At 57.2% G+C, this 25,719-nt stretch overlaps 4 protein-coding genes across 13 annotated transcripts; 1 reads left to right on the top strand and 3 right to left on the bottom strand.

Moving 5' to 3' along the window:
- Kcnk7 (potassium two pore domain channel subfamily K member 7) lies at positions 1 to 2,883 on the top strand. The gene is made up of 3 exons (XM_020164903.2): positions 1 to 377; positions 1,865 to 2,263; positions 2,475 to 2,883. Exons 1-3 carry the CDS (start codon positions 59 to 61, stop codon positions 2,678 to 2,680), a joined length of 924 nt encoding a protein of 307 aa, XP_020020492.1. The 5' UTR covers positions 1 to 58; the 3' UTR covers positions 2,681 to 2,883.
- Positions 2,884 to 3,259: 376 nt separating this feature from the next.
- Positions 3,260 to 19,196, bottom strand: Ehbp1l1 (EH domain binding protein 1 like 1). Of its 10 annotated transcripts, XM_074049037.1 has the most exons (22): positions 18,797 to 19,196; positions 15,844 to 15,901; positions 15,534 to 15,629; positions 15,133 to 15,186; positions 14,862 to 15,040; positions 14,641 to 14,783; positions 14,156 to 14,191; positions 13,999 to 14,064; positions 13,748 to 13,910; positions 12,866 to 13,607; positions 11,225 to 11,401; positions 10,588 to 10,745; positions 10,455 to 10,503; positions 9,320 to 10,000; positions 6,032 to 6,208; positions 5,624 to 5,693; positions 5,448 to 5,503; positions 5,239 to 5,362; positions 4,899 to 4,998; positions 3,986 to 4,059; positions 3,791 to 3,905; positions 3,260 to 3,703 (listed from the first exon to the last, which is right to left on the bottom strand). In XM_074049037.1, the coding sequence occupies exons 1-22, from the start codon at positions 18,898 to 18,900 to the stop codon at positions 3,604 to 3,606; spliced, it is 3,522 nt and encodes a 1,173-aa protein (XP_073905138.1). In that variant the 5' UTR covers positions 18,901 to 19,196; the 3' UTR covers positions 3,260 to 3,603. The 10 variants fall into 10 exon arrangements, with proteins under 10 accessions (XP_073905138.1, XP_073905127.1, XP_073905142.1 ...); XM_074049026.1 differs by having other exon boundaries at positions 11,225 to 13,607; XM_074049041.1 differs by lacking the exon at positions 11,225 to 11,401.
- A 1,792-nt stretch (positions 19,197 to 20,988) lies between these two features.
- Fam89b (family with sequence similarity 89 member B) lies at positions 20,989 to 23,272 on the bottom strand. The gene is made up of 2 exons (XM_020164766.2): positions 22,198 to 23,272; positions 20,989 to 21,797 (listed from the first exon to the last, which is right to left on the bottom strand). The coding sequence occupies exons 1-2, from the start codon at positions 22,486 to 22,488 to the stop codon at positions 21,519 to 21,521; spliced, it is 570 nt and encodes a 189-aa protein (XP_020020355.1). The 5' UTR covers positions 22,489 to 23,272; the 3' UTR covers positions 20,989 to 21,518.
- A 144-nt stretch (positions 23,273 to 23,416) lies between these two features.
- On the bottom strand, positions 23,417 to 24,934 carry Znrd2 (zinc ribbon domain containing 2). Its single transcript, XM_020164768.2, has 4 exons — positions 24,839 to 24,934; positions 24,594 to 24,745; positions 24,380 to 24,464; positions 23,417 to 23,797 (listed from the first exon to the last, which is right to left on the bottom strand). The coding sequence occupies exons 1-4, from the start codon at positions 24,858 to 24,860 to the stop codon at positions 23,454 to 23,456; spliced, it is 603 nt and encodes a 200-aa protein (XP_020020357.1). The 5' UTR covers positions 24,861 to 24,934; the 3' UTR covers positions 23,417 to 23,453.
- Positions 24,935 to 25,719: the final 785 nt, after the last annotated feature.

Raw genomic sequence — 25,719 nt, 5'->3', positions numbered from 1 at the left:
CCCAGGTGTCTGTGGTGGAGCAGCCAGCTCCCACAGCACCCAGACTCAGTGTTGTGCTATGGGGGGTCTGAGGCCCTGGGCCCGATACCTGCTTCTGGTTGTGGCCCACCTGCTGGCCATGGGGCTTGGGGCTATGGTGTTCCAGGCTCTGGAGGGCCCTCTAGCACTCCAGCTTCAGGTCCAGCTCAAGGCTGAGCTGGCTACCTTCCAGGCAGAGTATGGAGCCTGCCTGCCACCTGGAGCACTGGAGAAGCTGCTGGGCGCGGCCCTGAAAGCACAGGCCCATGGAGTCTCCAGCCTGGGGAACGACTCAGAGGCCAGCAACTGGGATCTTCCCTCAGCCCTGCTCTTCACTGCCAGCATCCTCACCACCACGGGTAGGCCACCATTCCCAGGCAGCCCAAGAGGAGGAGGCTTCTAAAGCCATGACTCCCTGGGAGCTTTGGAGGGTGTACCCTTCCCCCAGCCCCAAAGTACCAGGCAAAGCCCAGGCTCTATCAGACCTGTCATCACAACTGGGACTCCCCACACCAATGCACCCCAACTGGTGCCTCCACTTCAGCTGCCAGGAGGGGCGTGGCCTCACTAGCCCCACTCCTAGGCATGGTTTAAGACCCAGGAGAGGTGCCCAGACTCCTTGCATGAGGCAAAGCAGGGAACACACAGGGGGTAGATTCTTGGATGGAAGAATATGGGAGGAAGCACAGATCAGGACCACTGACTCAGGAGGGAGTGTAGGAGAAGAAATTCAGATGAGCTGTTAACCAAGGCAAGAAGGAGCAGAGACAAATGTTGAAGGACTTCCTGGCAGCATGTGTTTAGGCCGAGAGAAATAAAGCAAAGGGCTACAGCCCTGGTTTTTTGTTTTGTTGTCCTGCAAACTGTCAAAACTTTTTGAATTGAAATCTGTATTTCCAGCTTCTTTTGGAAACTCAGGAAACCAGTATGAATGAATGGCTCACGATGACATATTGGCTGGAGCAGCATGGGACTTGTCTGTGGACAGAGCTCATGCTCTCCAGCCCCCCTCAGTCCCCTCCACTCCTTCTTATCTCACATCTGAGCCTTGGAGTTTGCAACCTCTGAACCAGCTGACCCTGTTCTCCTAGCATGCCCTACTCTCTCTCAAACCCCTCCGTGCCTTGCTTATGCTTCTCCAGCCCCAAATGCCTTCTCTTGTGAATTTGGCCCTTTGCAGTCCTTCGTGTTTCCTACTCACCTTCCCCACCATAAGTCAGGGCCTGGGCAAACTCAGATTCCAGCTCAAGGCCTGGCACACAGGAAAATATGAAAGAGTGGGTGACATTCCACCGGTTGTGATTTGGTAGTATTGGTTAAGGGCAGAGCCAGGAATCAGGAATCTCTCAGAAAGTCAAGAGCAGGCTGGCTCAATGGTATAGAACTTGCCGAGCATGCTAAGGCCTTGGGTCCATCTTAAGCACTTAAAAAAAAAGAGAGAGAGATGAAAGAATGAAACCCAGGCTCTCTGTATGGCAGAGAAAGAAGGTGAGAGAGAGAGAGAGAGAGAGAGAGAGAGAGAGAGAGAGAGAAAGGAAAGAAAGAAGGAAAGGAAGGAGGGAAGAAGGGAGAGAGGAAGAAGGAAGGGATCTCTATGTCAGGAGAGCAGTTCTGACTTGTCCCAGCTACAAAAGGCCTTCATCCTTTCATTTTCCATAAAAGACAAGAGTGGCCCAGAGAGATTAAGGGACTCACCCAGGATACCCAATGAAGGAAGAGCAGACCCTAAAGAGTTCAGGCAATTTGGGCCACCAGAGGGCAGCCTTCTGCAGAGGCCTAGGAGAACAGGAGAGCCCCAGCAGGCAATCTACTCAAGAGCTCAATGCCGGCTGTCTTTCTTCTCCAGGCTATGGCCACATGGCCCCACTATCGGCAGGTGGGAAGGTTTTCTGTGTGGTCTACGCAGCCCTGGGGCTGCCAGCCTCCCTAGTACTTGTGGCAGCCCTGCGACATTACCTGCTCCCTGTACTCAGCTGTCCAAGTGCCCGGGTAATAGCCCGCTGGCAGCTGACACCAGCCGGGGCTGCACTGCTGCAGGCTGCAGGACTGGGTCTGCTGGTGGCCAGCGTCTTCATGCTGCTGCCAGCACTGGTGCTGTGGGGTCTACAGGGTGACTGCAGCCTGCTGGAGGCCATCTACTTCTGTTTTGGCTCACTCAGCACCATCGGCCTGGGGGACTTGCTGCCCGGGTGGGACCGCAACCTGCATCCCGTGATTTACCACCTTGGCCAGCTCTCACTTCTTGGTGAGTCCAGGGAGGAGGGCAGAGGAGCCTGGACTATGACTCCCATAAACTAGGAGGCTGCCACTTACAAGTGGAAGGGCATGGGAGAGGAGCTGTAGTCCAGTGAGCCCTGGTGTCAGTACTAAGTTTGGTGTATGCCAGTGTCGGTCAGCTCACTGGGAAGTGGTTGGGGAGTATCATGAGCACCCCAACAGCAACCTCTCCTCCCCAGGTTACTTGCTTCTAGGACTCCTGGCCATGCTGCTGGCCGTGGAGACCTTCTCTGAGCTGCCACAAATCCGTGCCATGGTGAAGTTCTTTGGATCCAGTGGCCCTATGACAGCAGAGGACCAAAGTGGCATCCTAAGCCAGGATGAGCTGGATCTGAGCACCCTACCTCCTGCTGTCCCCACCTCAGAACAGGATGAAGCTTGCTGATAGGAGTCAGGAGACGGACTTCAGCTCCTTTAAGATGAAGGAGGCTGAGGCCATCAGAAGTGCCCGAGGAAGAACATGGAGATGGGAGGGTGTGTGGATGAGGACCTCAGGAAATAATGCTAATAAAAAAAAAAAATGGGTTGTCTAGCATGTGTGAGGCCCTGGATTAGCCTCCCCCACAAAATAAAATGAGAACTAGTCAACTGTTTTGTTTTTTGATAGGACTTGTGTTTGAACTCAGGACTTTGAGCTTGCAAAGCAGGCTCTCTAGCACTTGAGCCACACCTCCAGTCCATTTTGCTCTGATTATTTTGGAGATGGGGTCTTGGGAACTATTTACCCTGGCTGGCCTCCAACCACCATCCTCAGGATCTCAGCCTCCCAAGTACCTAGGATTGCAGGCTTGAGTCACCAGCGCCCCGCTTGGACTGTTTTCTTTCCAAATGAATTCCTCAGCGCGCATCTGGGAACTGCCATGCTGGCCTGGTCCTGTTTATGATGGCAGAGTCATCATTATCTGCCTAAGTCCCACCCTCTTCCGCCTACTGAAGCCCAAGTTGTCCTGAAAAAGGGCTGCACTTGTGTGTCCTTGTCCAACTTTATTGCTAGGGAGGCACAGGAAGAGGAGGGCGCGGGCGACAGTCTCCACGACATCCCTGTGCGGTGGTGGCCGGCCAGGGCCCTGCCATCGGAGACCGAGACGGGCTGGGTAGGCCGCCGCGAACACTCGTGCACACACTCATACGGACAAATAAATAGGGCCTGGGGTCTGCCCCCGCCCGGTGAAGGGACGCAGCGGCCCTGCGCGGCATCCCGCAGGGCCCGGTTCTCCGCAGCTCAGCGCAGGCCCGGGGCGCCGATCCCGCACCAGCTGCCGGGAGGGAGGCGGGGACGGCGGAAGGCGGCGGCCGGCCCAGGCGGGCTCAGCTCAGCGTGCAGCGTTCGCGCCGGCTCAGCTGCCGGCTCAGCTTGCGGCGTCGCTGCTCCAGGCCGCGCTCCAGCCGCTCGTCCTCCTCCAGGGCGCTGGGAAGGAAGGGGTTCGAGTCAGGCCCAGCCCTCCGGGAGCCCTGGGGCCTCCCCAAGTCCCAGCGCCCTCCCGCTCCCACTCACATGCGCTCCTTGTGGTCCAGGTCCCGCACCAGCTCGTCCCGCTGGTTCACTAGCGACACCAGCTCCTCCAACAGGAGCTGCTCCCGATGCTGCTGCGCGACCGTTTTCTGCCAATCTGAGAGCAGAGGAGCCCGAGTTAGGAGGTGCCCACCCTGGCTCTGTCCTGCCTTCTGCCCCTCCGGCCCCAACTCCCACCTTCTATGGCCAGCATGGCCCGCAGCTCTCGGCTTAGCAGCTCGAACCTCCGCTCCAAGTCCTGCTCCTCGATGCTGGGAGGCAGGGGTGCCAGGTCATGAAAAGGAAGACAGGGAGGGAGTGCCCAGGGCTCTGACCACTCTGCGTCCCTTTCACACCTCTCTGCAGAGGTTTTATAGAGGCTGGACCGACCTCAGCCCCGTCCCCATTCAGAATTCTTTTTTGTTCCTACTGGTCTTAAGTTACTGGATATGCTGTCTTCCTCACCCTAGCCCACCTCCCTCTTTTAAAATAAGAAACAGCTGGTGGGGTGGCTCAAGCAGTAAGAGCGTCTGCCTAGCAGGCTTGAGGTCCTGAGTTCAAACACCAGTGCCGCCAAAAAATAAAATAAACAATCCAGAGGATCATTTGGAAGGAAAGAGTGGACTAAAATTGCTCTGGAAAATTATCCAAAATGCAAAAGGGAGGCAAAGCCACCTTTCCACGTAGGACGATTGAGGCAACTATCTAGAGGGTGGCTTGTGACCCCCGCTCAGGGTCTCGAATCTCTCTGGCCCTGCTTTCTTTACTGTAAAATCACAGAGTCAAACCAAAGGGCGTTATCCTTGCCCTTCCTGGTCATAGTTTGCTCAGGGCTTCAGTTTTCTCATTAATGTAGGACCTGTTTAAGAAGTATAAATTTTATACAGTAAGTCAGAACAAAAAATAAGGTGGCTAAGTAATGATTTTTCAAAAAAGATCTCTACAGAAGGAAGAAAGCCGTGAATAAATTCTAACCAAAGCAAGCAAAGGTTCTGTCTTCAACCAACTCTGATAGCTGGGGGCGGGGCCTGGGTAGGGGGCGGGGCCTGGGCTGGCGGGGCGGGGCCTGGGCCGGCGAGGCGGGGCCCTGGGCTGTGAGTCTGGCACTCACAGCAGTTGCAGCTGGTCCTGTCTCCGTATGAGAGCGTTTTTCTTGTTGACCAGGGTGAACCACTCCTGGATCAGCATCTCCTCCTGTAGCTTGTTGGCACCTGAATCAAGCCAGGACAATCACCAGGACTGCCTCCTGTCAGAGCAGAGCAGCTGGGGTTTGGGGAAGGGGGCTTGCTTCCTTGTGGGATCCCAGAAGCCTGAGCTATGTGCCTCCAGCAAGCTTCTTCCCCACTCAGGGTTAGCATGCCCATCTGTAAAATGGGCACGATGGCTCAGGAGGAGCTGCAGGGCTAGGCAGATCTGGTGGGTGAGGAGTGGATCCCGGGTGCCAACCCCACCTGATTCCATGAGGCTCCTCAGCTGCGTCTCCACCTCGGCCGCCCGCCCATCTATCTGCCTCTGCTCCTGTTCCAGGGCCTGCAGCTCTGCGCACACGTACTGACTTGTGTCCTGGAACCGTTGCTGAAAAGGGAGGCAGGGTGGGCTCAGCCCAGGCCCTGCCCAAGAAGTAGCCATGTAACAGTTCTCTCCTCCTAGCCCTCCTTACCAGTCCAGCCTCCTCTCCTGGACTTGGGGGTGGCTCCTCCGAGGGGGGACTTCCACCTGCAGACAGAGACCAAGCTAAGGCTCCTGCAAGCAGTACATGGCCCCAGGAAGTCCCCAGCCTAGGATTTGTGAGCAGCTTGAGCTAAGCTGGGTCACACCCGCTCCAAAACTACTCACCAGGGGGCTGCTGCAGGCCTGTGGCTGTGGGTGTGCCAGGGGCGGGGCTGGGGTCAGGGCTCAGGACTTCCTGTGGAAAAAGAGGTCACTAAAGCTGGGAGGAACTCCTGACAGCCCAGCCTGGGGCCAGCCAGAGCATCTCACACATAGGAGAGGCAGGCAGGTTTTTCAGAACCAGACCCTGCCTGCCCAACCACTTCTCCAGTGCTCCTCCTGGGGTAAAGTCCCTCCTGAAGCAAAGGCCAGGCCTTCACTCCCCGGCCTGTGGTCCTGGGCCCATCCACACCCACCTCTCCACCTCCAGGTCCTCCTTCCTGGGGCTGGGCTGGTAACTGGGACCTCACAGGGTGAGTCAGTGGTGAAAGGCTGGTAAGTGCCTGGCAGGAGCCCCTCCTTCCCCCCTCTCACCCATTTCTCCACGGAGCCCACGCAGGCCACCTGACTCCTGTCAGTGCTGGCATCTCCATCATGGAGAGGGTCTTTCAAGGTGCTACTGAGTTGCTTTGATAAGGTCCTTATCTCTGGAGCTAGGCAGTCCTGAGCCAGGCCAAAAGGGGGCGCCTCCCGCATTATCAGTTTCCATACCTAGAGCCAGCAGTGTTCCTCATAGACCACCAGAACCAGACAGGTTGACTGAACCTGAGAATTTTACGCTGAAAGCTCCAAGGCTGGATCCGGATGTGCCCCACTCCCAGGGACTTGCTGGGACTGTCTTCCCTGGAGGCCCCCAACTTTTGGCTCAGCTGACAGACTGCCCCCCTCCTTGACAGATGCTGCTCTGGTCACCCTTCTGGGCCACAGGATAGGGAGAAGAGTTTAAGTCTACCCACTGAGAGGCAACTCTGGACAACTCTGGATCAGGTGCCATCCTCTCTGGTTTAGGTCAGTGTGGTTTTCTTACCAGGCAGGCACTCTACCACTTGAGCCACTCCACCAGCCTGGCTTTGTTTTTGAGATGGGATCTCTGGAACTATCTGCCAGAGCTGATTCTGCCTTGCAGATAGCTAGGATTACAGGTGTGAGTCACTGGTGACTGGCTTCCACACCCCTTCTTAACCCCCAGACTCACTGTCAAGGCCTCAGCTCCCCTCCCATCAAGAGCCCCAGAAGGATGCTTGCTATCCTCTCTTCACAGTGATGAACTTTCACTTCCCTGAAAAGCTTCCTCAGCCCTGCTCAGCTGCCTCCTGCAGAGGCCCCTCAGGCTCATACCCCTCCTTCCAATCGCTTCTGTTTTTTTCTTTTTTTTTTTTTTGCGGTACTGGGGATTTGAACTCAGGGCCTTCACCTTGAGCCACCCCACCAGCCCTATTTTTGTGAAGGGTTTTTCGAGATAGGATCTCAGCAATTATTTGCCCGGGTTGGCTTTGAACTGTGATCCTCCTGATCTCCGCCTCCTGAGTAGGTAGGATTACAGGCGTGAGCCATCAGCACCCAGCTCTGTATCCTCCTTGAACTTGAAGCCTAAGGAAGCTGGCCTTGCTCCCCCCGCTGGGCAGAGGATGTCCCAGGGCCTCCCCAGGACAGCTCTGACTCCACCCCCTCGTCATGCTATTGGCTCTGCACATCTCCCTGAGAGGCAGGGCCTAGCTTAGCACTTTACACATACTGGTGCATTTATCTTTTCTGACAACCCCATGAGGCAGGGACCAACCCCGCATTACAGAGAAAGAAACTAAGGGTCAGAGACAAAGCTCATTCAGGGCCTAGTCTAGGGGCCAGGGTTGTCTAATCCCCCCAAAAAATTCCCCCCTCACACTGGGCTTGTTTGTGACCTTATATGTAGAATGGCAAGAAATCCCAGCCTGCGTGACCTCGCAGTTGCAGGGCTCCAAAAGGCATCTGGGGGAACATAAAGCAACCTTTTTTGACACTCTGCATGCCACCTTGCAAAGGACTTTCATGCCTTTGCTCGTCACCTTCAGGGAAAGAGCACAGAGAAGTTAAGTGACTCACCCAGGGTCACACAGTGTTGGCCCCAATAGAGGGGGTCATTTAAGAGATCAGACTCAGAACCTGGGTTTATAATGTACTGTGGATGATTTGCTTCTGCTTTGTCCTGCCTTAGTGTTGCAATCTCATTTGACTATGAAATGATTTGCAGTCTTACTTCTGTAGAACACTGGCTATAGAGAATGCTATTTTTTTGTATTGAACTTTACCTTGATATATGTATATGGATGTATGCATAAAATCTTAAGACATATGTACTTGTATAACATTTAATTTTATACAGTACTAAAATTCACCGTATTAAAAAAAAAAAAAAAAAGAACCTGGGTTTACACAGGCATCAGTGCCCTTTGCCTCTTCATTTTCCTGAGCTTCAGTGTTCCCATCTGTAAAATGGGGTGCTAATTCTTCCTTAGAAGGGGCACTGTGAGGAGTCAAGAGCTAGCCCTACACAGAGGGCCCAAATGACAGAGCAGACAGACAGGAGGTAGAGAAAGCTAACCTCAGCAACAATTGAGCTTACTCATGCCAGTCTTGATGGGAATTCCAATGTTTCTTCCTCATGTCTGACCCAAATTCCTCTTTCTATACCCTGATGTATGGCCCCTCCTCCAGGGAGCCCTGCAAGGCTGCATGGGCAGGCACCCAGCTCTTTTCATGGAGCTGCTTCTGCCCCACCCCAGCTTCAAGGTGCCTGACCTCATCCTACTCCAGGTCCTTGGGAGCTTCCAAGGGTGTGACCAGGCCAAGCCACCTCTCACTGGGGGCAAGAGGCAGCCAATGAGGAGTCTTCAAATATCTCCTGTGGGGCAGGGGCTGGAGAAGATCTTGGAAAGAACAGATGCTGGGAAGTGGAGCATCTTTAGGATTGAACGAACCCCTGACATGAATTAACCAGAAGAGCTAGAGGTGGCTGTATCCCACTGACACCTGCCTACCATGTCTCCTAAGGGCAAGGCTTCTGATGCCCTCTGTCTCATCCACAGTCTCAACCCTGTGCCTCTGACCCTACACTCAGTGCTCCTGCTCTCGGCCTGGCCTCACACACCATCTAGGGCCTTTTGGGACATGACTGGCAGTTTCTTAAAGGAACCCTTAACTTTCCTGCTGTCACATTTTTGCTTGCACAAGTCCCTCCACTTAAGAATCACTATCTGCCAGGCATCGGTAGCTCCCACCTGTAACTCTAGCTACTTAGGAGGCAAAGATCAGAAGGATCGAGGTTCGAAGTCAGCCCCTGGGCAAACAGCTTTTACTATCTCAAAAAAACCCAACACACAAAAGGGCTGGTGGAGTGGCTCAAGGTGTAGGCCCTGAGTTCAAATCCCAGTACCACAAAAAAAAAAAAGATTCACTATCCTCTCCCACTTTTCACCTGGGAAAACCCGCCATCTTCTCACTAGCTCAGGGCCACTGCTTCCTCCAGAAAGTCTTTCCAGATTATTCCCTCCTTTCCTCAAATGGCAGTGCAAGCCCGAGACCCTGGGTTCAATCCCCAGTACTGCAAACATAAAAATGAAGTGCCTCCCAGCATGCAGCTGAGTCCCGCTGCTCTGAAGCTGTCACCCTTGGACTGGAAGCTCAAGCAGTAGAGCGCTTGCCTTGCAAGTGCAAAGCCCTGAGTTCAAATCCCTGTACTGTAAAAAAAAAAATCAGAATCTGACGTTGCCACTCCCACACCAGTCCTGACTCAACTCCGTGAGTTGTCCCCACTCTCGAGAGCTGCAGGGGCGGGTCACTCACCGCAGCCCCGGCTCCTGCGGCTCCCGAGTCCGGCTCATCCACCGAGAAGGAGTTGCTGTTCCGCAGCCGCGATCGCCTCTTCTTTAGCAGATCGGCGTCGCGCACGTGGGAGAAGGAGCCGTGCGCTCTGGGCGGAGGCACCGGCCCGGCCTCCCCGCTGACCGACGGCCGTCTCAGCTTCACGCCAGCCCCACCGCCCGGCGCCCCCGCCCCGTTCACCAGCCCCTGGTCGGGGGCCACGGGGGCCACGGGCGCCCGGAATCCGGGGCCGTCGGTCGCGGCCTCTGGGGGGCGCGCTTCCCCGGTGGCCTCGGCCTCGCCGTCCTTGGTGGCGGAGCCCGCGTCCTTGCCCCGGGAGGGCTCCTTGGGTGCCGCCCCCGGCCCTCGGTTCGCGGCCTCCTTGGGCTCTTTGGGCGCCTCGGCCCCGTGCTCGCGCAGCCGCTGCGCCAGGCCGTCGGCGTCCAGGTCGTCCGGCTGGCTCGGCTGGGCGCTGCCCACGCGGTACGTGCCGGCGCCGCCACCGCCCTCCAGCTGCACCAGCTGCAGCTCCTGCCCGGTGCAGAAGGCGCGGATCTGGCATAGGTACGTCATGACGATGAGCTTGTCGGGCACGGCCAGCAGCACCATGTCCGCTGGCTCCAGCAGTCGCGACACGCCCAGAGCGGCGAAGCCATCGAAGGCCTAGGAAAAGTGTGCGCTCTGGGTCAGCGGAGGCGTCCCACGTTACTCAGCAACACTGCAGACCCAAGCTGGACACCCAGGGAGTCCCCGCAACTTGCGTGCCAGCGTTTGCCTAGCAACGCCTTCACCCTCCGATGGAGGGAAATCTAGCAACAGGGCCTGCCTTAGTGTTACCTAGCAACTGCACTGTACACCCCTAACCAAAAGGTGATACTGGGGAAAAAAAAAGAAATCTAGGAGGAAGATAATGCTTTTTAAAAAAAGCAAAAAACACCAGAACAAAACTAAGAAAAACAAATCATTTAATGCTCAAAATGCTCAAAAGTAAAACGTAGGGTAAAAACATGCCCCAAAGCCAGCCCGCCCCCCCCATCCCCCCTTCTAGGTCAATTCTCAGGCCCAGAGCCTGGCTCCTGACCCTTTCCCTCTAGCCCTGACTCTCTCCCCATCTCACCTGCTTGTTGTTCTGTTTGATGCTGAGCGGGTCGAGCGAGGTATAGTCGCTGTGGACAGAGTGCTGGTCAGAGGTGGATGGGACCGCCCTCCCTTAAGGAGGCCCCACTCATCCCCACCCTCCTGCAGCTCACATTTTGTCTGGGTGGAATCGGTGTAGGATAGCACAGAAGGCCAAGCCGTTGCGCCAGGATGTGGTGAAGTTGGTGATTCGGACACCACGGTAGCCAGCAGTGACCTCCTGGCACCACTCCAGCAGGGACTGGCTGGAGCTGACCAGGACAGGCGGTGCCTGGGGACACACGGGTGGACTTAGAAGATATACTCTAGGTATCTGTGCCTTTTGCCCCTTGGGGAAGTGCTAGGCCTGGCACAAAACAGCCCCAGGTCTGAGTTAACAGAGGTCTTCAGAGACCATAAATCAGGGCCTTGGGGCCAGGCAAGAGTTTCTAGCTGGGGGGATTATCTGCCAAGGTCACCTAAAGGTCAGTGGACCCCAGGCAAGATCAGAGGTCACCAGCAGCCACGCCTCAAGGTCAGCCCAGAAAATCAGCTTAGGGGTGTCCAGCTCCATGCGGCCCAGGGAAGCCAGAGTGGGAGAGCCAAGGCATCCTGAGGGAGGAGGGGATGAGGGGGCTTCTTGAAGCTGAGCCCCCCCCCCCATCCTATCCCATCTCAGTCCACCAGGTGGGTCCATGCAGAGTTGCTGTTCGCTCAGCCCCAGGTTAGTGGGAAGAAGCAGACTGGGCCCTCAGCGGCCCCCATCCCTACCTGGCTGCCCGGCAGCCTCCTGTCCTCTTCAGGCTCCTCTGGGGAAGAAGCCCCGAGGGGCCTGGGCTCCCCAGCCCCTGCCCCACTGGCTACTTGTGCTTCTGTCAGGTTGGCCTCTGGGAGGCTTCCCTCAGCTTCTTTCCCCTTCTTGGTTCCCAAGACCCCAGACTCTGCTTCCTGGGTCTCAAAAATACCAGATTTGCTCTCTGGGGGCCCTAAAACCCCCATCTCTGTTTTCTGGGCCCCCAAAGCCTCGGATTTGGCCTCTGATACATCCAAAGCCCTAGCCTCTGCCTCCTGGACCCTCAAAACTTTAGTCTCTACTTCTTGTACTCCTGAAACCTCTGCCTCTGCTTCCTGGGACTCTAAAACTCTTTGCTTAGTAACTGGGACTTTTAAAGCCTCATATTTGAGAGCTCCCCAGACTCCAGTCTCCTGGACCCCCAAAATCTCAGCCTTTGCCTCCTCAGTCTCTGAAGCTGTAGTCTCTGTCCCTTGGGATTTCAGTACCTCAGCATCTGCCACTCCAGTCTCTGGTCCTGAGAGCCCTGCATCCTGCAACTCTCTCTCTCGGTCCCTGGCTAGCTCAGCTTCTATCACTGGAACTTCTGAACTCTGAGCTGCAGTCTCCTGGGCCCCCAACATCTCAGCTTCTACTGTCCCAGTTTCTACCACTGAAACTTCTGAGCTCCCCACTCCTGTCTCTTTGGCCCCTGCTAGCTCGGATTGTATCCCCGGGGCTCCTGAACCCCTAGAAGCCATCTCCTGGTTCTCCAATATTGCAGTTTCTACTATTACAGTCTTTATCTCCAGAATTCCTGAGTCTCCTGCCTCTGTCCCCTGGGTCCCCAATATCTCAGCTTCTACTGTCCCAGTTTCTACCACTGAAACTTCTGAGCTCCCCTCTTCTGTCTCTTGGGCCCCTATCTCAGATTGTATCCCCGGGGCTCCTGAACCCCCAGATGCTATCTCCTGGCTCCCCAATTTCTCAGTTTCCACTATTTCAGCTTCTGTCCCTGGAATCCCCTGAGCTCCTACCTCTGACTCCTGAACCCACAATATCTCAGACTCTGCCATCTTTGCTTTTATCCCTAGAACCCCCGAACCCTCAGCTGCTATCTTCTGATTTCCCAATATTTCAGTCTCTGTACCCCCAACCTCTGTCTCTGATACCCCAAAACCTCCTACCTCTGTCTTTTGGGCCCCCAATATCTCAGATTCTGATATCTCAGCTTTCATCCTCAGTACCCTGAGACCCCCAGATATCTCCTGATTCCCCAGTATCTCAATCTCTGCAGAACCCCCAGCCTCTGTTTGTTGGGTCCCCAATACCTTAGACTCTGCCATCTCAGTCTCTGTCCCCAATACCCCTGACTCCACTGTCCCAGCAGCCTCTGACTCCAGGACCCCTGATCTTGCTGCTTTTGTCTCTTGGGCCCCCCAAATCTCAGCTTCTGTTGTCCCAGTCTCTATTTCTGGAGAGTCTGTTCCCCTCTTCTGTGCCCTCAATTCCTCCCACTGTGTCAGCTCAGTCTCTGTTCCTAGGAGCCTTGAATCCTCTGCTTCTGCCTCCCAGGTCCTCAGATCCTGAGATATCACCCCCTCATCAGCTGGTGATGGGGTCCCCTGAAACCTGCTCACCTGGGGCCCGGTGCTTGCTGCTCCAGCAGAGGGGCCCTGCTCCAGGCCTGTCCTCCCAACACCAGAGGCTCCGCCCCTCACCTCTGCACCCTCTCTTTCCTGACCTGCAGCAACCCTGGCCCCTCTGAGGTTACTGAAATGCCCAGAGTGCTCTGCAGTCTGTGTCAGGGGTGGGCTCAGGCCTGTGGGAGCCTCTTCCAGGGTCTTGACCCCCATCTTCCCTGGAGAGCCCCTTGGTGGAGCCTCAAGAGTTGCCCTGAGTCTTGACTCAGGTATTAGCCCTGCAGCCCCCGGTCCCTCCATGGCCACATGTCTCACCTTTGACCTCTGCTCAGCATGTACTTGACTACATTCTGAACTCTCTTCAGCCTCCCCAGCTGTGACCACTGACTTCTTAGTGTTCACCTCTCTGACTCCTGCCTGTTGCTCAGTGTCCTCCCCACTAGTCTCTGGTCTGTCCCCAGTGTCCCCCTCTTCATCCTTGGATCCCTGTCCTCCCAGTGTGTCTCTAGAGCCTGCATCCTCAATGTCTGGGCCTGGCCTGGCTCCCTGGACCTCGGGCCCTTCCTGAGGGCTTCTCCGGGTCTGGGTCTCCCCAGAACCCACTCCTTCAGGGGGAGCCTCTGAGGCATTGGGGACCTCATTCCCCGCTTGGGGGACTGGGGACAGGGGAACGTCAGAGCCTTTCCGGAGCCGAGGGGCCGGGGTGGGGACCATGTCCTGGCCTGGCTGCCTTGAGGACCTGAAGAAAGAGCAGGAGGGAGTGTTTGGGGGGCTTCTGTAGGACCTATCCTCGGTCCCACCCCCCACCCTTCAGACTGCTAGGGCACTGGAAGCAGGGGAGTTCCTCACGGTGGGTGGGGCTGGTTCCACAGAGCTCACCTTGTCTCCAGTGGGGTTCCTGGGGGCCTTGGGGCCTCAGGCCCCTCCTGGCCCCCAGCTACAGCAGCCGACTCTGACCCCTGGCCCCGGGAGGCCCTGGCCGGGGGTGCAGGAGCACTCACAGGGGTGGGGCTGGTATCCTCAGAACTAGAAGGGCTGGCAGCTAAGCAGGGGATGAGAAGGGGAGCTGAAAACTGGGCCCTGTGACCCTGGGTCCAGTCCCCAACCTCAAATCCCAGCCTAGACCTCACCTGCCTGTTGGGGCTGTACTGGGCTCTCATCCTCCTCACAAAGTGTCTTCAGCTCTCGAGGGGGATCTGGAGGTGGGGGTGGTAGAAGGGGCAAAGTCAGCCCATGGCAGGGCCCTGCGGGTTGGACCCCCGCCCCCCAACTAAAAACAGAGCCTACCTGGGAAACAGCCCAGCCTCAGGGCACTGCCCCCACCTGCTAGAAGAGATAGGCCCACAAATGGAGGGAGAGAGGGAGGGAGGGAGACAGAGAGAGAACCACAAGGGCAGACAGAAAAAAAGCTTGAAGATGCAGAAGTGATGGAGAAGGACCCTGGTGATCAGGGACAGGGTGACTGAACTGCAACTCACTCTTGAGCTTTTGACTTCTCAGGTCAGGTAGGAGCTGGACAGGAAGCTACCCCAGGAGTAAAAGGGCCAGGGACATGAGGGGAATTGGGAACCCATCCTGCAGGACTAAACCAAAGACCAAGGCCATCACGGGACCAAGTTGGGACAATCAGGGTTGCTGGGCAGTAATGAGCTCCCTTCACTGGGCATGCATGAGCTGGTCCTGCCCCAGCACAGACAGTGGCTTGTGGCCCAAGTCGCCTCCACCCCCTATGCCTTGGCAGTCTCAACCCATGCCAGGCTGTGAGCCCACACCTGGCTGGGGGCCTGGGGCCCCGGCCTCAGGGGCTCCCAGGCCATGAGCCTCATCCTCGTCACTCTCAGCAAAGTCATCCAAGTTGCCCACATCACTAGGCTTCACGCTCATGAGACTGGCCAGACTCTGCATGTCATCATCCCTGGAGGTTAGAGGTCATGGATGAGGGTTGGGATCAGAGATCACAGGCCAGGGCCAAGGAGGGCAGGTGGGCACTCACGTGGCACGGCCCTCCCGCAGCAGCACCCCAGAGAGGGTAAGGCTCAGCTCAGCCTGCACCACCTTCACTGACTTGGGCTTCAGCCGCAGGCGCAGTGGAACCTGGGCAGGCACAGGCCCAGCATGGCGGGCCAGGTCCACCTCAGCTGTAGCTAGCACCTTCCGCTGCCCCTTGGACTCCTTGGGTGCAGAGGATAAGGGAACAGAAGGGGAGCATCAGTGCTGCCCTGAAGTCCCCAAGACCCCAGACCCCAGCCCACTTCAGCACTTACATTCTCAATGATAAATGTCCACTCTTTAGTTTCATACTGGTCCACATGGGGGTCCTAGGGAGAGGGACATGGTGAGTCCAGGACTTTCAGAAGGCAGTGCAGGGAGATGGGCCTATGCTAGCTCAGGAAGTGCCAATGGGGCCTTCACACATGCTGTTCCTCTCCCCCTCCCCCTGCCACCCCCTAGGGTTGTGTCCCATCTTCTGATCCCAGCTGCTTCTGCTGGAGTGCTGCCCCCTCTAAGAAGACCTCCACTTTGCTGAGTAATCCTCCCCATAATTCTTGATCCCATTGATAATTAATTCCCTATTTGGACGGCAGCCTACCAGGGGAGCCCAGTGACTACCCACCACTACAACCGCCTGTCCTTTCCTGTTTTAGCCCAAGGGCTGGAGACTCACCCTGTACAGGGTCACAGAGATGTCCACATTCTCCGGCACCATCCACACCACGGTGCCCCGGTATGGGTTCTGGATGCCAGGTTGCCAGCTGTGGGCCTATAAGGGACACACTTATAGAGGAGGACTGTAAGAGTCCTCCTCTGAGTTTTAACTCCCCCCCCCACTTCCATGCCCTTATCTCCAAACTTGACCCCTTCCTCCGCTCCCCACTGTGGATTCTGATATGAACCTGAACTCACCCCTCAGCCCCATCAGGACCTTCCCCGTGCCCCATCCCCAACTTGGCCTCCCACTTGCCATAGTTCCCCACCTTGGAGCAGACGCGTCGGTTCCGGCGGGTCCATACCACCACCAGCTTATCCGGCTGCCTGGGGGTTGGGGGAGGACTATTTGGTCAGGCCCACCCCAGCCTCCCCATCTCCTTCTCTTCCTCCCAGCTCCCTCAGGGTCTTCCTTCTACCCTAGTCCCTTCCCTAAAGGAGAGGACCTAGGCAGCCTCTTATCTGGGGCCACAGGGTGCAGGGTGGGGCTGCTGAGGCAGGGTGGGGCCACCAAGGCAGAAGGGCAAAGGCCTGGACAGTGTGAGCTGACAGGAACAATGAAGAAGTTAGCAAGAGGCAGAGACAGGCACACACAGACGCAGAGACACGGAGAGAGACAAAGGCTTGGGATAAAAAAACCCAAAAAACTCCATTCGTGAGCAAATATTTGTGGAGTGCTTCCTATAAACCTAACCCCTTTTGGGACAGAACAAAGACATGATCCTTTGGGACAGACAGAGACACGACCCTTTTGGCACTGGTAGCTCACACCTGTAATCCTAGCTACTCAGGAGACAGAGATCAGGAGGATCATGGTTTGAAGACAGCCAGGGCAAATAGTTCAGGAGACCCTATCTTGAAAATACCCCCTTCAAAACAGGGATGGTGGAGTGGCTCAAGGGGTAGAGCACCTGCCTTGCAAGCCTGAAGCCTTGGAGTTCAAACCTCTGTACCACCAAAAAAGTTTTAAAAAGACCCTTCTGGGGCTGAGGTGGGGGAAGAGTGCAGTGCAAGACAGAAAATAAATTAAGGAACTAACTTCAGGGCTGGCAGAGTGGCTTAAGCTGTAAGGGCACGTGCCTGGCAAGCATGAAGTCCTGAGTTAAAGTCCTAGTGTCACCAAAAAACAAGCTAACTTCAGGGGGATGTGGGAGAGTCCTGGGATCTCCTTCAGATGGGGTGCCTATGCAGAGGTTTGAGTGGGGGAGCATGAGAACAGGCTCCAGACAGAGGGAAAGGCAAGTGCAAGGGGCTGAGACCGGAGGAGGGATGAGAGAGGCTTGGTGTTAGATCTCCCCCGCACAGAGGGCCTGCTAGGCCCAGCACTTTGCTGAGCTCAAGGGCCCCAAGGAGGGTTGGTCAGCCAGGACTCCTGCTTCCCCAAATCCAGAGCCCTGGACCACAGCTTTGCAGAGAGATGATGACAGTGGTGCCCAGCAAAAGTCAGGAAGACTTCAAGGCAGTGACATCTGAACTAGACAGCAAATGGTAGGCAGGCTCAGAGGAGATGCAGATGTGTGGAGGAGGCAGAAACAAAGCAGAGAGACAGATAGCTGAGCAGGGCCTTTCCCAGACACGGAGCTGACACGTGGTTGGGCCCAGGGGAGAGGGCCTCTTGGGGCTAGTGTCCAACTAACGCCCAAGAGGGTGGGGTTGGTTGCAGGGAGGATTAGGCAAAGGCAGCACCGAAAACTCTCCCTGCTTGTTCCCAGCCCCAAACCAGCATGTTCGGGTCATGTCGGGGCCAGCTCACTGCCCCTCTGAAGGCCAAGCCAAGATAGGTGGTTCTCCTGTTAACCCTTGAGGATAGTGAGCCTCAGAGAAGCTGGCCAGGCAAGGTCACACAGCAGAGTCTAGAGCCTCTGACCTAGAGCTGCCTTTCCCAACGCCAAACTGCAGGCATTCGCCCAGCAAGAGAACATCTTCCCAGAAAGGGGAAGTGGACAGGGGGTGCCTGGGGAGGGTGGGCCTGGCTTGGCAGCCTGACTCAGGCCAGCCACGCCCTCCTGGGGAGCCTCAACCTGGGCAGGGGCAGCTTCCTGTCCTGAGCTCCAGGCTAAGAAGCTCAGAAGTCCCTCCCACTGCTGCCTGTGACTCAGCCCCATTGACACTGCCTGTGCTCTGGGCCTGGCCTGCTCACCAGGACCATGCCCAGCGTCTTGCTGGCCTCACCCAGGATGCTGGGGCAGAAGCCAGAGGCCAGAGTTCAAGTGCTAGCTCTGTGTTGTGTTACCCCAGCCAGTCCTCATCCTTTCTGGGCCTCTGTTGAGTAAAGGGCCCACTACCAGGCCTGGTGTGAGTAAAACCAGAAAGATAGTGGCTGCCCCAGGACTCTCAGTCTCTGCCCACTCCTCTTCTTTTAGACCCCATAGTCCTTTCCTACCCCAGTCCTTCCCCTTGGGAACCTAAATTTAGCCCCGCCTGGCGGGTGAGGCCCCCACAGCTGTGCCCTAATCCGGTCAAGGGAAGCTGACACCAGTGAGCACATATATTTAGGGTGTGACGCAGGGGCCGGGCAGCTGCGGTAGGGGGCATGTGAGCCAGATGCCCGGGCCGTTCAGCAATTCAGGCCAGGGCCTGCACCTTCTCATGTGCTGCCCACTCACCCCACTACCTCGCCCGCCTTCTGCAGACCCTCCACTCCCGGACCAGAAAAAAAAAGCCTACTAGGCTCTTAGGCCCCTTTAAGCCACTCTCCGCCTCCTTCTCATCCTTCCAAGTGCTCAGTTTCCCCTTTTAAGGACATTGTGGAGACATTTCCAGCCTCCCAGCGCCCACTCTGGTTGAAGGGGGTCCTCTGGCTCGACAAGAGGGTAGGAGAAGAGAGCACCATCTTTGTTCTGAGCTGGAATATGATGATGAAGTTTCTGTCCCAGCCCTGGCCACCTGTAGACCTCAAAACTTGCTTCCTTTTCCAGCACCACCCTGAGACATCTCCCTGGCCCAAGACAAGCAGTCGCCTTCCCCAGAGCCTGACCACGGATGAGGAAATGTTGGGCACAGATTCTCAGTCCTGCGAGTCCTGACCCCCCACACCCGGAAGGCTCCCCCTAACTCTAGGGGTCGGGCAATTTCTGTGCCTGAGACCTTCAGAGCCCAAGCTAGGGTGGTGGCTCCTTTGGCCACTGGGCTGGAGGGCAGCGGTCTCTCTGGCTCAAATGGCCCAAGTTTATGTGGTCCCAAGATGATCAGGGGGGTCCCTCGGGCCTTCCTCCCACTCACCATTTCTTGGTGCACTCCAACACCAGCTCGTGGTAACAGGCCACAAACTGGAACTTGGCGGCCCGCTTGCCCACGCGCTGCAGACGCTTCCACACCGAGGTCATGGTCCCCGCCGCTCCCGCTACCCACTTCTCAGGTTCGTGGCTCCCGCTGGCCAGCCAGTGCTAGCCTGGCTCGGGTCCCCATGGCCACTGGGGCTCCCATCCACGTCTCCCGTCTCGCCTGTCCTGTCCGTGCAGGGGTGTCCAAGGGTCAGACCCGGGGCCGCGCTCTCCGCTGTCGCCGTGGGGTGCGCCGGGTGGTCCCGCGGGGTCGGCGGGGGGGTGCGGAGCGCGTCGGGCTGGCCGGAGCGCAGAGCCGCGAGCGCGCCGTTTCCTGGAGCCGCACCCCCGTCGGAAAGCGGGCGGGGCTCCGGCTCGGGGCGGGAGCGGGGACAGGAGCGCGAGAGGCGGGGCGACCCGGCTTCCGGGCCTCGGGCCGCGACTCGGGCGCGAAGAGCAGGCGTGGAGGGGGTGACGCCCGACAGCAGCGCCCACCCGGTGCGCGCTGGGGCAACTCCCGATCGCTGCTGGGCCGCGTCGCTTCCTGCCCGCAGCTTTCTCATACTCGCCCCATTTCCCAGGCTAGGAAAACGGAGACTCAAAAAGAGGAAAGGACTTGCTCAGGGTCTTCCTGAGAGTCTAGGCCGGAGTCAGCTGTCCTCATAGCACAGGAGGAAAGAACGAGTCAGCTGGGCCATCTCGGTGGCTTTGCCTGAGGGCAGCACTCATCCCCTAGTCTCCGCAGAACTTGACGCCTCAGCTGCCAAGAGCGAAGATAGTTCCAACCTCCCACAAGTTGCTGGAGGTCCAAGTTCTGACATCCAACCAACTGGGCAAAGCGCTTACACTCTGGGCCTCAGTTTTGATGTCTGTTAAATGGGGATAATTATAGTTCCATCTTTTATTGAGACTTTGAAAGGTAAATGCTTTCTGAGCATCTAGCACAGAGCTTGGCTGATTTTGACAGGTCTCATTAAATGGAATCCGTTATCATGGCAGAGAAAGTGTTCGTGCATGCGTATGTTTGGGTGTGTTTGCTCTTCCTCCCCTGGGAAGTCCTCTGGGGCGTTACCTATCATGTTAGCACCTAGATTAGAGCTCTTATCGCCTATCCACCCGCCCTGCACAGTAATAACCATCTTCAGATGTCAGGTCCAGCTGTTAAGAGAACTGCCCTTGGGCAACACATCAGCTTGTTCCCTCTGTGCCAGCACACTCTGCAAGGTTTGTGAATGGACTTAAGAACAGGACGTCTGATCTTCTGGAATGCCAGTTGGGTTGCAAAAACAGGAGGCAAGTGACTGTGCTGCAGAGAGTGGGGATGAGTCCATACGCCTAAACGCACAACTTCGAGAATGTTCAAGCATCTTTCGGTGGGTTTGACACCCAGGTTTGGCTCTTAATCCCAGCGGTGTGGTCCTGTTTCCTCTGTAAACCTTTTATGTAAAGGAAGCCCTTTACATATAACCGTAAAGGTCCCTAGTGCTAGGGCAGGGTGGTGCGGGGGGAGAAGCTGGGCGGCCTGTATTAGACTTTAGTGCAGTGCGCAACAGTGGGGCTTGAGCCCCGAATAGCTTCGCCGCGGAGCTTCTTGGACCGACGCCCTGCGCCCTGCCCCCATTTCCCCTCCAGGGATAGTCTGGACCGTGGGGAGTCTACAGCCTCACTCCCTTTGGCCTCCGCAGCTCGTCCTCCCATCCACGAGGCACTAGCTCCCAGGCCCTTCCGGAGGGCAAGTCCCCCTATCCCGCTGAGGGGCCCCTGAGTCCGCCGGCTCCGGCCCACCCATTTCCTGTGCCCCAACTCCGCCCTCCGCTCGAGGTGGAAAGTTTCGCTCCTCAAGATGGGCGACTCCTTCTCCTTCCTTCCCCGCTGGCCAGGAAAGCCCAAAGCAAATTGGATGGGGGGGGGCTGGGTTCCGAGGCCGCCAGTAAGAAAGGGGAAGTGACTCGCCCGCAGTCACACAGCTGCTGAGCCAGGTCCCGCCAGCCTGGAAAACTCCAAACCCCACCCAGGAGAGGGAGGATTCGCACCCTGTCCGGGTTATGATTTTCAATTGGGAGTCCCAAGCGCCACCTGCTGGCGAAACACGGGCTGCACTTGGACGGAACCGCCGTTTTCCCGCCCCAAAGCCAGGCAGTCAGAACACAATGACGCTGAGAGAGTATTTATTTATCTACACGCCCAAGAACTGGCCCCTAAACTTAAATATCCAGCATGGGGCCTTAGCCTTCCTTCCTGGCCGTGGGTGGTTAGAGGGACGGGTCCTGGAGCTCTTGTCCATGGCAGTGAGACCCTGGGACCACAGGTGGGATGCCCCTGAGCCAGCAGCTGCCAATAGCAGCAAAAGGTGAAAAAGAGATGGGAGCTAGGCACTCACCCCAATCCCAGAGATGCCAGGGGGAGTGCAAGATGCATTGGGTCCCACCGTCAGACTGAGGGTTGGTCAAGCTGGGGGGTGCACACATGTGAGAAGTGTGGTGGGTAGAGGCTGCAACCTAGGTGCCCACCCAGTGCCAGCTAACCAGGAGAGGGCTTGGCAGCTCTGCCTGAGAGGAGCACGCCTTGCTCTCTTGAGGTGAGTGAGGTGGTACAGGTAGAAGAGCAGGCACTGTCGTCTGAGGACTTGCCGACAGGCAAGCTGAGCCTTTCACAGGGTACGCTCCCACCCACCCAGCTCTTCAGAGGCTGATGTGGAAGGCGTCCTGCAGCCACTGGTCTCGGGCATTGTGTGTGTGGGGCACAGTGAGGGGTGGTGGGTCAGGGGGCAGGCTGGCATCGGGAGGCTCCTCATCATCAGACAGGCCGCCGTCAGGTGGGTAGGAGCTGTCCGAGTGCAGTGAGGATGACAGGTCCTGGCATAAACTCAGGTCTTGACACAGGTGCTTGTAGTCCTGGATCGACTCATACAGGCCCCACAGCTGGCACAGTAGGGACATGTCCAGCTGCCGCAGCCCCACCTGCAGACAACTGACAGTGGGCTGGAGTTGGGGTCCAGGCCACCCCCAGCCCCTCTCCTGGAATCCACGACCCCCAGCCCAGGCCACAACAATCTACCTGCACCTTCCTAAGTGAAAGTTTGGGGGACAACAGATGGTAACTGCAAGCCGTGAAACTTTATGCAAGTCACTGACCCTCATCTGTAAAATGGAGTAAACCCATCCAGTAGGGTGAGGTGAGGGGACACGAGTAAAACACCAAAATCACATGTCAACTATTGCCATACGTGGCTATTATTAATTATTGTCGCAAACCCGTGACTCACGTGTCTTCTGCAAGACCTCTGAGACCCAAACCGCCCACCAGGGCCCACCGCCGCAGCCCCCCATCTGCCCGCTGGCCCGGCGCCCACCCACTCACCATCTCCTTGCGTAGCGCGGCTAGCGCAGAGTCGAGATTGACTGGGCGGCGTGGGCCGGCGGCAGGCCCCGAGCTGGCGGCACCGGCAGCGTGGCGGGGCCCGTCCGGAGCGCGGGCGGCACGGCTCAGTTCGTCGTGGATGCGGCTACGCTGGCTGTAGATGCGCTCCAGCTCCCGCCACGAGCCCCCGCTCGCGTTAAGGAGGCCGCTGAGGCCGCGCGGCAGCGGCGGGAGCCCGGCCAGGGCGCAACCCGCGCCGCCCGGCGCCTCGGCTGACGGCAACCCGTTCATAACCCGGCCGGCGCGGGTGGCAATTCCACCTCTTTCCCTCCAACGTTCTGCTCCGGTCACCGCCCGCAGACCCCGCACCCCGCGGCCCGGCAGGCAGAGCCCAGCCGCCGCCCGCAGGCCGCGCTTTGTTCCCTCCTCTCCCCGGTTCCCCCCCACCCGCTCGGGCTCCGCCTCTGACCCACCCCCCTGTGTGGGCGGGACCTCCCTTAAAACGGCAAGGGCAGTGGGACCGCGTCTGCGAAGCTGCGAAAAAGTAACAGGGGCACCTACAGAAGGAGAGCTGGAAAAGGAAGAGGAAAGAACAAAAGAGGTAGGCGTCGTTCCTTGGCCCCACCCCTACACACTATGTACTGCACAATTACCATCCTAAGGAAAAGGATCTAAAAGCGGAGTCAGGAGTCTGGGGAAAGCCCATGCTAGGCTCTAAGTGCAACGAACGCGGTCCCTGCAACCTCTGTCAGTCCTGAGTACCTGCGATGGCATGAGGTGAAACAGGATGATAGACTCAGGATGCTCAAGAGAAGGAGGGGAAGCGACCACGGGGGACTGGTCTCCAAATGTCATTCACTGATCTGGAATTGGCTGAAAAGGCTGGGGGACGGGGGGGGGGGGGACCGGCGGGGGACGGGGCGGGGAATAAGGAGGGACGGGGTGGAGGGCGGGGAACGACACGACACGACGGGCATGTGCCCAGAGACAAAGTTAGTGACCTGGTCCTCTTGCTGCTGTCTTTAAGGACGCTAAGGCCTCCTTAGAATAGGGATTTCACACAGCCCTCTACCTACTCCTCCTCCTGACTAACTCAGCAGGGCATCAGGGATTGCAGATGGTGGAAGGGTGAGAGGTCAAGAGAAAGAAAAAGATGAGGAGCGCTGAGGCTGGCATGCACACTCAGAGCCAGGAACAGAACAAACCACACAGGAGCAACTGTTTTTCTACACGGTTTTTCTCAGGGTGGGGGTCTCTTAGTGCTGCAGCTGCTTCAGGCTGCCTAGGGCCTCAGCACACGCCCGAATAAGGCCACACAGCTGGATACTAGTCTCCAGGGAGGTGCTAGATCCCAACTCAGCTGAGGCCCAGGTCAGCTTCTGCAGGAGGGCTGCCTGTGTGCAGGCCACCACATCTGCATTTGGAGGTGCAGCAGGAGTGGATGGCCCCTGGGCTGCCTTAAGCCCTGCTGCAGCTCCCTCACAGTGCTCTGGACGGGGCACTGGGGGCTGAGGTGTGGGCCGAGAGCCAGAGGGGTGCTCTGTGGAAGAGGCGAGCTGGTGTTCCCGAGCTTGCGAGAGGGCAGCCTGGGCATTTAGAGCTAAAAAGAAAGTCCGTGGAATGGTTAGGATACCTGGCCCACCTCATTCCTGAATCACCTGCTCTTTACTGCTCTGCTCTTTCTGGGCTTATGCTGGTTTTCCTGGTCCTCTATAAAGCAATTCACTCATTTTCTACCTTCTTTTCTTTCTTTTTTTGAGACAGGGTCTCACAATGTAGCCCAGGCTGACCTTGAACTCACTATATCCCTCACACTGTCCTCGAACTCACAATCTTCCCGCATCTGCCTCCCAAGAGCTGGAATTACAGCTACATACAACCATGTCCAGATCTGTTTTTTCCTTGTGTATGCTAAGCAAGCACTGTACCACTGAACTGCACCACGAGCCACAAACCACTTTTTATCAGTTATTTATGCCCTACCTTCATCTCCCTCTCAAGACTGAGCTGCCTCAATTGAGCCCCAAATCGACCCCGTGTCGGGAAAAGTGCTTAAAGCTCTTACTAAACGGTCTTCTCTAGAGCCAAGCCCCACGCAGACTCCACTGTCATTCTCCCTGCCCACTGTTCCTGAGCATCCATCATCACCTTGCTTCCCCACCGGGCACACCTGGCCCCTCACCCGGATTATCTTTGTCCACGTCTGAGTCGAGCTCCTGACAAGCCACGCAGTAGATTTTCCGCTGTTTGTCTTGAAGAAGGATCGTCTGAGGACCAGAAAGCACACGGGGCACGAGTGAGATGCCATGCGACAGGGTCCAAAGGGGAAAGCTGAGAAAGGGTCGTGCGACCTGGTCCACGGCCCCATCCCCAGTCACTGGGCGGAGTCTCCTCACCCCGCAGTCCGCGCACGTCTCGCCCAGCATGCGGTAGCCGCGCAGCAGGTAGTCGCCCATGAGCCGGGAGATGCGATCCTGCCGCTCCCGTCGCGCCTGCAGCACTTTCGTCTCGGCCTCAGTCGGAGGCTCCCAAGACAAATCGTCGACTTCTAGGGAAGAGAGGCACAAGGGACCGAGGTCTTGTCGGAGCGAACTGCCTCCCGTACCCCGCAGCCACAGGCCCCCACAGCCCAAGTCCTCACCACCAGCGCCGTTCAGGGCCATGTTGCCGTTGTCGCCGCTGGGCTGCAGGAAGTGGCGCACAAGCAGCGCGCCTTGGCGGTGGCTCCGCCCCTTCCATGCGGGCAGGTGGTGAGGGCGGAAGTGACGCATACGTGCGGCTCTCTGACTTCACTCTGCCCTTAATGGGGCGTGTCTGCTGCAGAGCTGACCCAGCCCTGGAGGCGCGTCTATCAGCCGGAGCTCAGCTGACGCAAACTTGCAACTTTGACGGTTGTCTCCGTGGCTTCTCCGGTAGCAAATCTGGGAAGTGTCTTCGTAGGGTCGCCTTTCCTGCCGGCCCGGATGGACGGGACCACTTGGTTTGAGAAGTCCCTGCCGGCCTCCGCTTGTCTGGGGGTTTTCCTTTTTCCAAAGGCCGAGCCCAGGGCAGCGGGACAATGCCGTCAACACAGCCACAGGCGCCCTTTACGAGCGGTGGAGCCTCGGGCCTAGAGCTTACTTGGATCAGCTAGGGAGGCCAGGGCGGGAGGGATCATTGGCGCTTTCTGCCTATTTTAACACTTCTCTCCTCCTTCACGTATCGCGTCCCAGTCTGTCCATCCCCCAACCACGGCCTAGGACGGTTGCAAAGCTTGCTCCTAAGCAAACCATTTTTTATAGTGTAAGCCCTCAAAAACTTCTAACTGAAAAGTGCTGTGCCGGGCAGGTGCAGTTTCGCTTCTAGCCGCAGCTGTGATGCCCTCGAGAGAGTGAGGATCACATATGCTAATGACCGTTAGGTTCTTCTTGGAGGGGTTGCAAGTTGAAACCCTGAACATTGGCCTTAGTGATTTATTTTCTCTTTTGTGCTCTGCTCTTGTTTTTGAGATGCTGGGGATTGAACCCAGGACCTTGCACATGC

The sequence above is a fragment of the Castor canadensis genome, chromosome 1, assembly GCF_047511655.1.
Source record: "Castor canadensis chromosome 1, mCasCan1.hap1v2, whole genome shotgun sequence".
NCBI lineage: Eukaryota > Metazoa > Chordata > Mammalia > Rodentia > Castoridae > Castor > Castor canadensis.
The sequence above is the reverse complement of the archived record's forward strand: the minus strand, read 5'-3'. Positions and strand labels throughout refer to the sequence as shown.